The 16204-nt window shown below is 46.5% G+C and overlaps 1 protein-coding gene across 1 annotated transcript in view; it reads right to left on the reverse strand.

Annotated features, from left to right (window-relative positions):
* Positions 1 to 16204, reverse strand: part of c5h8orf34 (chromosome 5 C8orf34 homolog) — a 364200-nt gene that overhangs the window by 139149 nt on the left and 208847 nt on the right. The window contains exon 6 of the mRNA XM_072571481.1: positions 4740 to 4897. Within this exon, the coding sequence (XP_072427582.1) occupies positions 4740 to 4897 (158 nt within the window). The remainder of the gene's footprint in view (positions 1 to 4739; positions 4898 to 16204) is intronic.

The following is a 16204-nucleotide window of genomic DNA, read 5'->3' on the forward strand; positions in this document are numbered from 1 at the left end:
AACAGTAGGCTCAGGGGTTCACCCAAGCCTGTGGGAGTTTGCCATGTCTCCTGATACCTGCCCAGCCAATCCTGACGTTGTTTAGCAGCAACTTCCTGGGGTGTGCTATTGACACTTAGAGCCCAGTTGAGACATCCAGTCTGAGGTAGTGTGAACTCACTGAGGGGGGGGGGGTAACCTCTCCGCTTGTCGGAGACATCCTGCACTGCCCCCATGAAAATTTAGAGATGGCATGGAGGCTCAGTGGTTAGCACTACTGCCTCACAGTGCCAGGGAGCAGGGTTCGATTCCAGCCTTGGGTGAGACTTTGCCCATTCTCCCTGTGTCTGCGTGGGTTTCCTCCGGGTGCTCTGGTTTCCTCCCACAGTGCAAATGTACAAGTTAGGTGGGTTGGCCGTGGGAAACTGTCCGTAATGGGCAGGCTAAGTGGATTAGCTGTGGGAAATGCAGGGTAGAAAGGATAGGGGAGGGGGTTAGGCCGTCCTTTGGAGAGTCAGAATGGACTTGTTAGGCTGAATGGCCTGTTTCCACGCTGTAGGGCTTCTGCAAACTCTGAAGAAGGCCAACCCCCACTCCCTTTGACCCTTCCCCCACCCCCCTCCCCTTCCAGAGTTGCATGATTATCTCTGAAGGATTCCCTATATTGCCAGCAGGAGGCATCACTCCCAGTGGTCAGCTGGTCATGGGAAGCTAAATTCCAGGCAATGTGGGATGCCCGCCAGGGAGATGACCATTCAGTTTTTGAGGTGCACTTCTTCACTTTGCACAAACCCCTCACTAAAGGCATGCATGCAGGTGTCTCACTGATTCACCAACCCGATGGGCATTGCCCACAATGGGCATAGTGAAACCAGCCCTTTGGTCACCTTTAAAATGTCAACATGGAGACAACATTCCAAGTTAAAACAAATTAAACATTACTAAAGTTTGAGCAAAATTTGAGCTTTCAAGTGATTGCTCATAATATTAGATTGATAGGGTGAATAGCCAAGGTCTTTTCCCCAATGTAGGGGAGTCCAAAACTTGAGGGTACAGGATTAAGGTGAGAGGGGAAAGATTTAAAAGGGACCTCAGGGGCAACTTTTTCACCCAGAGGGTGGTGCGCTTATGGACTGAGCTGCCAGAGGAAGTGGTGGAGGCTCGTACAACATTTAAAAGGCATCTGAATGGGTGTATAAATAGGAAGGAAGAAAGTGAGGACTACAGATGCTGGGGACCAGAGTCAAAACGCACAGCAGGTCAGGCAGCATCCGAGAAGCAGAAGAGTCGACATTTTGGGCATAAGCCCTTCATCAGGAATGGCACATGAAACGTCAACTCTCCTGCTCCTCGGATGCTGCCTGACCTGTTGTGCTTTTCCAGCGCCACACTCTTTGACATGAGGAATATGGCCAAGAGCTGGCAAATGGGAGTAGATTAGGTTAGGATATCTGGTCAGCATGAATGGGTTTGACTGAAGGGTCTATTTCTGTACTGTATGTCTCTGTGATGAGGATGCCGAAAACTCAGAAGCGGCTGTTAGTCTGGAGTGGGAACAGGGAAAGGAACCATTGGCCTCACTGTCACTCCAGCTCTTCCCTCTCCTTAGCCCCATTGCCTCTGACCCCTGAACCCCACACCACAGCCACAGATTATCAGGCTCTGATGTAGACCCCTGACCTTGGCTCAGAGTTTGGGAGCATTCTGTTCCAGCATAAATTTGCAGAACACATCACCACCTCCTCAAGGCATTGTTGGAGAAACACACATAGACTTGATGTGCAAGGTCCTGGCTCTGAAAGGGTTAATAGCTGAGTAATGCTATGCTCCACCCAGTCTGATGCTGTCACATTGCCTCTAGGTGAGGAATGACTTGCAGCATTTTGTTACAGAGACACAGATGCCTTCTCTACCTCTGGTTAGGAATCGGTGACATGACTAAGAGTGGATGTCATCCACATAAAGTTACTCAGAAGTTATAAAAGACATCTTATTATGAAAGTTATCCAAGGACCATCCTCCACTACAGACTACCGATGAATACCTTCATCTCACATAGGAAGGATTTGTGGTCAGATTGTAAACCAACCAGAAGTCACCAGTAGCTAGTGTCTGAGCTTCACAATAGAATAATACATGGTATCAGAGATATCACAGAATAATTGAATACTGTGTGGAAGCAGGCTATTCAGCCCAGGTCGTCCCTATCCTTATCCCTGTATTTGCCATGGTTGAGCCACCTAACCTGCACATCCCTGGACACTATGGAGTAATTTAGCATGGCCCATTCACCTAGCTTGCACATCTTTGGACTGTGGAAGGAAACCAGAGCACCCAGGGGAAACCCACACAGACACGGGGAGAATGTGCAAACTTGACCCAGATAGTCGCTCGAGGCTGGAATTAATCATAGAATCCCGACAGTGTGGAAACAGGCCATTTGGCTACATCGACCCTCTGAAGAGTATCTCACCCAAATCCATTCTCCTACCCTATTGCACTACATTTCCCCTGACTACACATCCCTGGACACTATGGGTAATTTAGCATGGCCAATCCATCAAACCTGCACACCTTTGGACTGTGGGAGGAAAATGTAGCGCCTGGAGGAAACCCACACAGACACGGGGAGAACATGCAAACTCCGCAAACACTGTTGTTCAAGGCTGGAATCAAACCTGGGTCCCTGGCGCTCTGAGGCAGCAGTGCTAACCACTGAGCCATTGTACCACCCCATAATATAATTGCATAATATCACAAGATTGGCAGCCAGCCGTGCTGCCTGTTACTACTTCCTGGGGAATATATGGAGTCTGCATTATGCCACTGTAAAGTGTCCTTCACAATCAAGTGATATTTTTGGAAGTATTTACAGAAATAGAGTAACTTCTCTCTCAAACTTTGGAAAACATCTGAAAGGTTTGAGGGTGATATTTCTTTACTCATGTTACGCTGTTTACTTGATTCAGACTTCCTTGGCCACACCAAGGTGTATATAATATAAACAGCAGGCGCAGAAGGAATGCTGTACAGTCCTTTGAGTTTGATCTAACATTCAATGAGTCATAACACTATAAGACTATATCTCACAGGAGCAGAAATTAGGCCATTCGGCCTATTGAGTCTGCTTTGCCATTCGATCATGGCTGATAGGTTTTTCAACCCCGTTCTCCCACTTTCTCCCCATAATCTTTGATCCCCTTGACAATCAAGAACCTATCTATCTCTGTTTTAAATATACTCAATGACCTGGCCTACACACCCTTCTGTGGCAGTGAATGCCATAGATTCCCCACTCTCTGGATGAAGAAGTTTCTCCTTATCTCTGTTCTCCTTTGCTCTAAGTCTGTGCCCTGGGTCTTAGTCTCTCCTACCAATGGAAACATCTTCCCAAAATCCACTCTGTCCAGGCCATTCAGTATTCTGTAAGTTTCAATCAGATCCCCCCTCATCCTTCTAAACTCTGATGAGTATTAGCAACAAACGTTGCCACTTCTAGTGGAGCGAAGGTCAGGAACAGTGACTGAAGTTGAAATGGTGGAGCTGACAAAGCAACTTGGGGGCAGGGGTGCTCAGGGAGTAAGCTGTTTGGCTCTGCCTGCAGCAGTCTTATACTCCTGATTGGCCAGTCACTTCAAATTCCTTACATCCTCAGTCAGATTCGGAAAAATGTGGCGCTGGAAAAGCACAGCAGGACAGGCAGCATCCGAGGAGCAGGAGAGTCGACGTTTTGGGCATAAGCCCTTCACGCTTTTTGACTCTGGTCTCCCCACTTTCTTCCTTCCCATTCACATATCCATCCAGATGCCTTTTAAATGCTGTAGGTGTACCAGCCTCCACCACTTCGTCTGGCAGCTCAGTCCATCCATACACCACCTTCTGTGTGAAAAAAATGGGGATGGGGTGTGGGGACGGTAGCTGGGAAGGTGATGGGTAGATGCAGCTGGTATTGATCAGTGTATATCACTCAGGGGAGATATTAAGGAAGCGTCTCTACACACAATGGTTGGGAAAGGCTTGGACTCTCTTTCACAAACAACAGTGGATGCTGGAACAGTTGATAATTTAAAATCTGAGACAGATACATATGTTTGTTCAGCAAAGCTGCTCAGGGGTATTGGTCAAAGACAGGTGTACGGAGTCAAGTCATGGATCAGCCATGATCTCATTGATTGGTGGAACAGGCTGGAGGGGCCGAATGGCCTCCTCTTGTTTTGAGTCAAGTGTGTGGTGCTGGAAAAGCACAGCAGGTCAAGCAGCATCCGAGGAGCAGGAAAATTGATGTTTAGGGCAAAAAGCCCCTCCTGCTCCTCGGACGCTGCCTGACCTGCTGTGCTTTGCCAGCACCACACTCTCAACTCTAATCTCCAGCATCCACAGACCTCACTTCCTCCAGTTTTGATGTACACAGAAATATTTTGACTATATGCTAGAAAAAAGTCCACAAGATGATCAAAATGCTGGAAAACATTTGTGTTTAGTAAATAGTCTATTGTAGCTTGTTACATTTAATGTTATTTATTGGCATCCACGACTACAAGGTAATGTCAGTTTCAAGATGTGATAAGATTGGAATCAGAAAGGGCTATAAGACATATCAACATAAAACTGGAAATTGCGGATGACGGAAATCTGGAACGAAAAACAAAAATTGTTTTTCTTTTCTAAGACTTCTTCAGAACAGAACAGAAGGCAGTGTGACCTCCCCCCAAACTCCCCCTCCACCCCCACCCGACCTCCCGGCTGCTCGCTGTGGTTACCTAGACAGGCTTTGGCTGTCTTCAAGTGCATCGTGAACTCTGGGTACTGGGGGTTGCAGCATCTCAGCAGCCAATGGATCGGCATCAGTCTCCTCACGGCCAACCCACTCTCCAACCACTCTTGGCCTGACGAGTGATGAACCATAAGCCCGTAGATCCTTAAATAAAAAGATTAAAATGTTATACTGTAAATGGCCGAACTCTTAGTAGCATCAACATTCAGAGGGATCTAGGCATTCAGGTCCACAGTTCCCTGAGAGTGGAAATACAAGTGGATAAGGGGTACATGGTGTATTTGTCTTTATTGGTCGGGGCATAGAGTATAAAAATTGGCAAGTCATGTTGCAGCTTTATTTAGGCCACATTTGGAATATTGTAGAGTTGTGTACTGACAGTCAATTATGTAAACCATCCATTGTCTCCACCTACACTCTTCATTGCCTTGGGAAAACAACCAACATCATCAAAGACCCCTCCCACCTCAGTTATTCTCTCTTCCATCAGGCAGGAGATAAAGAAGTTTGAATACATGCATGAACAGGTTCAAGAACAGCTTCTTCCCCGCTGTTATCAGACTTTTGAACAAAGCTCTCAAATATTAATTCTGACCTCTCTCTTTCTGCACCTTCTCTGAGGATGTAACTCTGTATTCATCACGCTGTTCTGTTCCCTTAAGGCACTTTGTATGGACTGTGTAGCATGCAAAACCACACTTTTCACTGCATCTCAGTACATGTGACAACAATAAATCAATCATTCAACAGCTCTGGTCACTGCACTATCAGAAGGAGGAGGAGAGGTTTCACAAACAGTTTGTCAGGATGTTGCTTGGTTTGTAGGGTGTTAGCTCTGAGCAGAGATTGCACAAACTTGGTTTGTTTGCACATGAACATCGGAGGCTGATGGGAAACCTGATAGAAATTTACAACGTTACGAGAGATGCGGATACAATAGATAGTCTGGGTCTTTTTCCAAGGGTACAAATTTCAATTACTAGGAAATAGAAGTTTAAGGTAAATGGGAGAAGGTTTAAGGAGATGTGAGAACCAAGTTTTTTTTTACACATAGAATTGTAAGTGCCTGGAATGTGATGTCAGAGAAGGTGTGAGAAACAGATACAATAGCAATGTTGAAGGGGCAATGGCAAATACTAGCCTGTTAATCCAGAAACTCAGGTAATATTCTGGGGACCTGGATGTGAATCCCACCATGTAGATCGTGACAGGATAAAGAGCTCATCACTTTCACAGTCAATGGTCAAACTCTAACTTGAAAGTTCTTTCTCTTGTTCTGGTGTATCGCCAGAGAAAAGGTTTTGCTTTATCTACTCAATCTAATCAATTTAGTCATCACAGCAGATTACCCCGAAATCTTTAAGACTCAAGGGAACACGTGACTTGTTTGTGTAGTTTCTCTTCCTAATTTAACCTGGTATTTTTGCGAATATACACAATATTACCATAAGATATAAGAGCTGAATTAGGCCATTTGGCCCATTGAGTCTGCCCAACCATTCGATCATGGCTGATATGTTTCTCAACCCCATTCTCCTGTAACCTTTGACCCCCCTTACTAATCAAGAACTTAGCCATCTCTGTCTGAAATGCACTCAATGACTTGGCCTCCACAGCCTTTTGCAGCAATGAGTTCCACAGAGTCACCACTCTCTCAGTGAAGAAATTCCTCCTTGTCTCAGTTTTAAAGGTTTATCCATTCACTTTGATGCTATGTCCTTGGGTCCCAGTCATTCCCAACTAGTGGAAACATCTTCTCCATGTCTATGCTGTCCAGGCCTCTCAATATTCTGTAAGTTTCAATAAGATTCCCCTCTCATCCTTCTAAACTCCATCGAGTACAGACCCAGACTCCTCAACTGTTCCTCATATGATAAGCCCTTCATCCCCAGGGCCATTCTTGTAAACCTCCCCGACCTCCTACCAATGGCAGCACACGCCTCCTTCGATAGGAGTCCAAAACTGTGCACAATATTCCAAATGCAATCTGACCAGACCTTTATACAGCCTCAGCAGTACAGCTCTGCTTTTGCATTCCAGCCCTTTTGAAATGAATGCTAACATTTCATGTGCCTTCCTAACTGCCAATTGAACCTGCACGGTAACCGTAAGAGAATCCCAAACGAGGACTCCCGTCTCTTTGTGCTTCTGAAGCCTTTCCCCATTCAGAAGAATGTGTACACCTCTATTCTTCCTACCAAAGTGCCCACTCTCCTTGCCTGTCAAAGTCCTTCTGCAGCCTCCTCAATGCTACCTGTCCCTCCACGTTTCTTTTTGCCATCTGCAAACTTAGCGACAATGCCCTCAGTTCTTTTGTCCAGATCGTTAATGTATAATGTGAAGAGGCTTGTCCCATCGCTGACATGTCACCTGCTGCCATCCCGAAAAAGAACCTTTTATCTCCACACTCTGCCTTCTGCCAGCCGGACAATCCTCTATCCATGCCAGTAGTTTGTCCCAGACACTGCGGGCTCTTACCTTTTTTAGGAACATCCTGCAGGGCACCTTGCCAGCACTGCACCCCTTGAAGGCCAAACTATGCTTCCGGGTAGTGCATAGGACTGAACATAGTGCTCCAAATGAGCTCTATGTAGAACTTCATTTTGTTCTTTATTATTAGATCATGGGGTCTGCATCCCTGTGGCTGGGACAACATTTACTGCCTGTTTCTAATTAGCCCAACCGCTGAGGATCTGGATTCACGCGTAGGCCAGACTGGGTAAAGATGGCAGATTATCACCTCAAAAGGACATCAGTGAACCACATGGGTTTTTATGACAAGGAAAACCATTATAGACTCAGAGAATCCTTCCAGTGTGGAAGTGGGTCATTTGGCCCATTGAATCCACACCAACCCTCCAAAAAGCATCCCTCCCAGACCCACACTCCTGCCCTATCCCTGTAATCCCATATTTCCCATGGCTAATCTACCTAACCTGCAGATGTTTGGGGTGTGGGAGGAAGCCCACGCAGACACGGGGAGAATGTACAAACTCTACACAGTTGCCTGAGGCAGGAATCAAACCTGGGTTCCTAGCGTTGTACAGCAGCAGTGCTAACCACTGAGCCACCAGGCTACCCCTTTGACTTGGGTTCTAGATTCTTTCCCGAATTCAAATTTCATCACGTGCCATGATAAAATCCAAGCCTTATGATACCGGAAAATTCGGCTGAGGTCTCTAGATTACTAGCCCAGTGATCTTCATCCCATAAATGTAACTCTAATAAGAGTCCAGCAATTTATATTCCAGCCCGATTGATGTGAGGAAGAATTTTCCATCAGTATTTAAATCACGTGTTTCTGAATTCGTTATTAGTGATTCCTTATGTAAACTCTGAAACCACGACAGTTTCATAGCTTCTCATCAGCTTTAATCTCCATCTTTAATCTTTCACAACCCTACGATCAGCTCTACCTGTCATTTTGTCCATCCAGCCAAACTATTTTATCATGTTCACTTATATTACAACCCATGCTGGGCTGGTAGGGGAATGTCCCAAACTGAAAGGTAAAAATAAATTCTGACTAATTTTAATCATCTTTGCATTCTCATACACAAATTAAGTTTGGCATTCATTACGATTGAACAAAGACAAACTTGGAGGAGTTAGAGAACTCAGTGAGGAGGAAGTTGATACAGTACAGTCATTAACCCAAGGTTTATCCATTCACTTTGATGCTATGTCCTTGGGTCCTAGTCACTCCTACTTGTGGAAACATCTTCTCCATGTCTTCTCCAGTTATTTCACTTACGGATGCTAATTCAGCATCTCTGATGGAAGAGAATTAGCATACTCACAAAATGTCAAGACCACTGATATATTCTCAATTAATGTTATGTATTTATCTTTGTTCCTGATTAGTTCAGTAACTCTTTCCAGCCAGTCTTCGCTCGGTGAATAAATGCATTTCAAATTAGAAAAGAAAATTAGATTATTAAAAATTAATTTTAATATGTCTCACCAGGTTTAAAAATTTGCATCATTAAGGTGTTGACAGGGTTGGAAACTACATTGTACAAATATTATAAAAAATTATGCATACAGTTCACATTACTCCAGAACAAAACCTTTGTAAAGCTCATCAACGTGGAGAATGTTAATGCAGGAGACACCATCCTACTGCCAGATAGTCAGAAACACCATCCTATCCCCCGGTTACTCAGAAACACCATTCTATCCCCCGGTTACTCAGAAACACCATTCTATCCCCAGGTACTCAGAAACACCATCCTATCCCCCGGTTACTCAGAAACACCATTCTATCCCCAGGTACTCAGAAACACCATCGAATCCCCAGGTCAGAAGCAGCAGCCTATCCCCGGGTACTCAGAAAAACCATCTTATCCCTGGGTACTCAGAAACACCAGCCTATCCCCGGGTACTCAGAAAAACCATCTTATCCCTGGGTACTCAGAAACACCAGCCTATCCCCAGGTACTCAGAAAAACCATCTTATCCCTGTGTACTCAGAAGCACCATCCTATCCCCGGGTACTCAGAAACACCATCCTACCCCCCGGGTACTAAGAAACGCCATCCTACCCCCCCCCCCGCCGGGTACGAAGAAACACTATCTTATCCCCAGGTACTCAGAATCACTGTCCTACCCCCCAGGTACTCAGAAATACCAGCCTATCCCCAGGTACTCAGAAACACCATCCTATCCCCAGGTACTCAGAAATACCATCCTATCCCCAGGTACTCAGAAACACCATCCTATCCCCAGGTACTCAGAAACACCATCCTACCCCCCAGGTACTCAGAAACACCATCCTACCCCCCAGGTACTCAGAAATACCATCCTATCCCCAGGTACTCAGAAACACCATCCTATCCCCAGGTACTCAGAAACACCATCCTATCCCCAGGTACTCAGAAACACCATCCTATCCCCCGGGTACTCAGAAACACCATTCTATCCCCGGGTACTCAGAAACACCATCCTATCCCCAGGTACTCAGAAACACCATCCTATCCCCCGGGTACTCAGAAACACCATTCTATCCCCGGGTACTCAGAAACACCATCCTATCCCCAGGTACTCAGAAAAACCATCCTATCCCTGGGTACTCAGAAATACCATCCTATCCCTGGGTACTCAGAAATACCATCCTATCCCCCGGTTACTCAGAAACACCATCCCATCCCCTGTGTACTCAGAAACACCATCCTACCCCCCGGGTACTCAGAAACACCATCCTACCCCCCAGGTACTCAGAAACACCATCCTATCCCCGGGTACTCAGGAACACCATCCTATCCCCAGGTACTCAGAAATACCATCCTATCCCCGGGTCCTCAGAAACACCATTCTCTCTTCGGGTAATCAGAAACACCATCCTACCCCCCAGGTACTCAGAAATACCATCCTATCCCCAGGTACTCAGAAACACCATCCTATCCCCAGGTACTCAGAAATACCATCCTATCCCCAGGTACTCAGAAACACCATCCTACCCCCCAGGTACTCAGAAACACCATCCTACCCCCCAGGTACTCAGAAACACCATCCTACCCCCCGGGTCCTCAGAAACACCATCCTACCCCCCAGGTACTCAGAAACACCATCCTACCCCCCGGGTCCTCAGAAACACCATTCTCTCTTCGGGTAATCAGAAACACCATCCTACCCCCCAGGTACTCAGAAATACCATCCTATCCCCAGGTACTCAGAAACACCATCCTATCCCCAGGTACTCAGAAATACCATCCTATCCCCAGGTACTCAGAAACACCATCCTACCCCCCAGGTACTCAGAAACAACATCCTACCCCCCGGGTACTCAGAAACACCATCCTACCCCCCAGGTACTCAGAAACACCATCCTACCCCCCGGGTACTCAGAAACACCATTCTCTCTTCGGGTAATCAGAAACACCACCATACCCCCCAGGTATTCAGAAGCATCATCCTATCCCCTGTGTACTCAGAAACACCATCCTACCCCCCGGGTACTAAGAAACGCCATCCCATCCCCTGTGTACTCAGAAACACCATCCTACCCCCCGGGTACTCAGAAACACCATCCTACCCCCCGGGTACTCAGAAACACCATCCTACCCCCCGGGTACTCAGAAACACCATCCTACCCCCCAGGTACTCAGAAACACCATCCTATCCCCAGGTACTCAGAAACACCATCCTATCCCCAGGTACTCAGAAACACCATCCTACCCCCCGGGTACTAAGAAACGCCATCCTATCCCTGGGTACTCAGAAATACCATCCTATCCCTGGGTACTCAGAAATACCATCCTATCCCCCGGTTACTCAGAAACACCATCCTACCCCCCGGGTACTCAGAAACACCATCCTATGCCCAGGTACTCAGAAATACCATCCTATCCCCAGGTACTCAGAAACACCATCCTACCCCCCAGGTACTCAGAAACACCATCCTACCCCCAGGTACTCAGAAACACCATCCTACTCCCCGGGTACTCAGAAACACCATCCTACCCCCCAGGTACTCAGAAACACTATCCTACCCCCCGGGTACTCAGAAACACCATCCTATCCCCGGGTCCTCAGAAACACCATCCTACCCCCCGGGTACTCAGAAACACCATTCTCTCTTCGGGTAATCAGAAACACCACCATACCCCCCAGGTATTCAGAAACACCATCCTATCCCCTGTGTACTCAGAAACACCATCCTACCCCCCGGGTACTAAGAAACGCCATCCTATCCCTGGGTACTCAGAAATACCATCCTATCCCTGGGTACTCAGAAATACCATCCTATCCCCCGGTTACTCAGAAACACCATCCTATCCCCAGGTACTCAGAAACACCATCCTACCCCCCAGGTACTCAGAAACACCATCCTACCCCCCGGGTACTAAGAAACGCCATCCTATCCCCAGGTACTCAGAAACACCATCCTATCCCCAGTTACTCAGAAACACCATCCTACCCCCCGGGTACTCAGAAACACCATTCTCTCTTCGGGTAATCAGAAACACCACCATACCCCCCAGGTATTCAGAAGCATCATCCTATCCCCTGTGTACTCAGAAACACCATCCTACCCCCCGGGTACTAAGAAACGCCATCCTATCCCTGGGTACTCAGAAACACCATCCTATCCCCAGTTACTCAGAAACACCATCCTACCCCCCGGGTACTCAGAAACACCATTCTCTCTTCGGGTAATCAGAAACACCACCATACCCCCCAGGTATTCAGAAGCATCATCCTATCCCCTGTGTACTCAGAAACACCATCCTACCCCCCGGGTACTAAGAAACGCCATCCTATTCCCAGGTACTCAGAAACACCATCCAATCCCCGGGTACTCAGAAGCACCATCCTATCCCCGGGTACTCTGAAACACCATCCCACCCCCCGGGTACTCAGAAACACCATCCAATCCCCGGGTACTCAGAAGCACCATCCTATCCCTGGGTACTCAGAAACACCATCCTACCCCCGGGTACTCTGAAACACCATCCCACCCCCCGGGTACGAAGAAACACTATCTTATCCCCAGGTACTCAGAATCACTGTCCTACCCCCTGGGCACTCAGAAACACCATCCTATCCCCCGGGTACTAAGAAACACCATCCTATCCCCCGGGTATTAAGAAACACCATCCTATTCCCAGGTACTCAGAATCACCATCCTACTCCCCGGATACTCAGATACACAATCCCATCCCCAGGTACTCAGAAACACCATCCTATCCCCAGGTACTCAGAAACACCGTCCTACCCCCCAGGTACTCAGAAACACCGTCCTACCCCCCGGGTACTCAGAAACACCATCCTATTCCCGGGTACTCAGAAACACCATTTTATCCCCAGGTACTCAGAAACACAGTCCTATCCCCCAGGTACTCAGAATCACCATCCTATCCCCAGTTACTCAGAATCACCATCCTATCCCCAGGTACTCAGAAACACCATCCTACCTCCAGTTACTCAGAATCACCATCCTATCCCCAGTTACTCAGAAACACTATCCTATCCCCGGGTACTCAGAAACACCATCCTACCCCCCGGGTACTCAGAAACACCATCCTACCCCCAGGTACTTAGAAACACCATCCTACCCCCCGGGTACTCAGAAACACTATCCTATCCCCGGGTACTCAGAAACACCATCCTACCCCCCGGGTACTCAGAAACACCATCCTACCCCCAGGTACTTAGAAACACCATCCTACCCCCCGGGTACTCAGAAACACCATCCTATCCCCAGGTACTCAGAATCACCATCCTATCCCCAGGTACTCAGAAACACCATCCTACCCCCCGGGTACTCAGAAATACCATCCTATCCCCAGGTACTCAGAAATACCATCCTATCCCCAGGTACTCAGAAATACCATCCTATCCCCAGGTACTCAGAAACACCATCCTACCCTCCCGGGTACTCAGAAATACCATCCTATCCCCAGGTACTCAGAAACACTATCCTACCCCCCGGGTACTCAGAAACACCAAGGTCCAAGTACCCCCTAACTTCCCGACTGTGACTTGATTATTTGCCATGACAGACAGCCACCGCCACATGGTTAAAGTTACAGATGAACCTGGAAAGCATAAAAGCTGCCCCTGCAACATAACATTTCCCTTATTTGTTGAGGCACAGTTTTAGGATTTGTGCATGTGCTCAGAGAGTCATAGTCATTGGGATGTACATTAGAGAAACAGTCCCCTTGGTCCAACTCGTCCATGCCGGCCCGATATCCTTAACCAATCTGATCCCATTCGCCAGCATTTGGCCCATATTCCTGGTGATGTACCCACCCAGATGCCTTTTGAATATATAATTGTGCCAACCTCCACCACTTCCTCTGGCAGCTCTTTCCATACATGCAATACCCTATGCATGAAAACGTTGCCCCTTTTAAATCTTGCCCCTCTCACCTTAAACTCATGCCTTCTCAATTTGGATCCCCAACCACACCATCCCCACCTCTTCATGAAATCTGCTGGCTACTTCAACCACCAACTGTCTCCACATCTTTTGGAGATCCTCTTTAAAAATATTCACTCAGGGGATGTGGACCTCACTGGCTGGCCCAGCATTTATGGCCTATCCCTTGTTGCCCTAGAGAAGGTGGTGGTGATCTGCTTTCTTGAACCTCTGTAGCCCATGTGCTGTAGGTAGTCCCAAATTGCTCTTAGGGAGGCAATTCTAAGATTTTAACCCAGCGACAGTGAAGGGACAGAGTTATATTTCCATGTCAGAATGCTCAGGGGACTTGCAGGTGGTTCTGTTCCCATGTATCTGCTACTCTTCTCCATCCAGATGGAAGTATGCTGTCTCTGAAACCTTGGGGAATTTCTGTAGACCATCATGCAGATGGCACACATTGCTGTTCCTGAGTGTCAAACGTGGAGGGTGTGGATGTTTGTGGATGTGGTGCCAATCAAGTGGCTGCTTTATCCTGGATGGTGTTGAGCTTCTTGAGTGCTGTTGGAGCTGCACCCATCCAGGGCAAGTGGGGAGTATTCCATCACATTCCTGATTTGTCCCTTGTAAATGATGGATAGGCTTTGGGGAGATAGGAGGTGAGTCATTCACCACTGTATTCCAAGCCTCTGACCTGCTCTTACAACCATTGCATTTATATCATTTTTTCAGTTCAGTGCAGTGAATGGTAACTCCCAGGATATTGATAGTGGAGCATTCAGTGAGAGTAATGCCATTAAATGTCAAGGGGTGGTGGTTAGAATCTCTTTTGTTGGTGATGGTCATTGCCTGGTATTTGCCGTTTCTCAGCCCAAGCTTGAATATTGTCAAGGTGTTGCTGCATTTTAACAAGGACTTCTTCAGCCTCTGTGGAGACACAAATAGTGTCAAACTTTGTGCAGTTATTGATGAACCTCCCCATTTCCAATCTTATGATGGAGGGGAGGTCATCGCTGAAGCAGATGAAGATGGTTGGGCCTAAAGCGTTTTACGGAGAACAATAATCTTTCAGGAGTCAACAGAGTTTGAGACACATGGGAATTTTTGTTCATGTCATGCACAGGTACGATACAAGGAGAGGCCAAACACCTCTCTGGACCCTAGCCTCGATGCGGGGGTTAATTTGTGACGATGCTGCCCCTTTAATAAGATTATTTTGTACTTGGGTTTTTGTTAAGAGAGGTCATAAAGGCAGAGGTGGCAAGGGGTCTGAAAAGAGTCCAGTTTAACAATGGGAGGGGTGTGGCTGGTTCTCCCAGTGCGCATTTCGTTCTAGTTTGGCTTAGCTGTAGCAGTCATAGCTGCAGGAGTCCAGGAACAGTTGCAAGCTTTAGCAGATGATTCCTGACTGACTCCCTCACTAAAATCTCTTTGGATATTGCTCCCTCCTGCCTGTAAGAACCTGTGTTTCAATTTACTTTTTTTGCCAAGTGGTGTGTTTATGGGATGTTACAGGAATTGGAACAGCTCCTTAGTTAAGTTGCTGTATCAAGTCAGTTACATTTTCCAATAGTTAAGTTATTCTAAATTCCGTTTTATTTTGTTTGTGTTTCAACTGCAGTGTTTAAATAAATTCTGTTTTGCTTTAAGCCGAGTGGTTTGACCAGCTGCATCACACCTGGAATATCCACTTCACATTGGCGGTTAAAATAAGTAAAGGTTAGGATCTAGGCTACCTTCTTATAATATGGTCGATAACAGATTACCCTCTTAACCTGCAGCTCAGATTGGAAGAAGAGTCAATGACATTCGCATTTCAACTTCAAGCAAAATGTCTTTTATTCATTTTTCTTGTAACATTACCTAACACAAGGGGTCATAGTTTTAAGCTGGTTGGAGGAAAGTATAGAGGGGAAGTCAGAGGCAGGTTCTTTACACAGAGAGTTGTGAGAGCATGGAATGCATTGCCAGCAGCAGTTGTGGAGGCAGGGTCATTGGGGACATTTAAGAGACTCCTGGACATACATATGGTCACAGAAATTTAAGGGTGCATACATGAGGATCAGTGGTCAGCACAACATCGTGGGTTGAAGGGCCTGTTCTGTGCTGTACTGTTCTATGTTCTATTAACATGGTAGCACATACCCCCTCCCCATGTATACTATTGGCTAATTAGTGTTGGATTGTTCAACTACTATTGAGTTCCCAAAACATCGTTCAATTTGTAATCTTGTTGCTGTGATCTGAATGGGCTCCTTTTTTGTGGGAAATTTATTTTTCATGGTTGCTTGTGGCCTCTCCTCTCTTAACTATGATGTCTGCTGCAGCTATTTTGTACAGGACTGTAACAGTCTTCTTTGAGATTTCTCACCATTCCAATTCTCAGAGTTGCTGTCCTTGATAAGAGATAGGGAGGCTCCACTCTATTAATTTTAAACTTTTCTAATATTTTAGCAATTAATATATAGAATTATGGATTCTATAATACCTCTGAATCCATATCTATGATTATTTTGAAGAATCTTAATTAAAACCTAATTGTAGTATTATAACTGATTGATTTGAAAAAGACTTAAAGGAAATAA

This window comes from Chiloscyllium punctatum, chromosome 5 (assembly GCF_047496795.1).
Source record: "Chiloscyllium punctatum isolate Juve2018m chromosome 5, sChiPun1.3, whole genome shotgun sequence".
Lineage (NCBI taxonomy): Eukaryota > Metazoa > Chordata > Chondrichthyes > Orectolobiformes > Hemiscylliidae > Chiloscyllium > Chiloscyllium punctatum.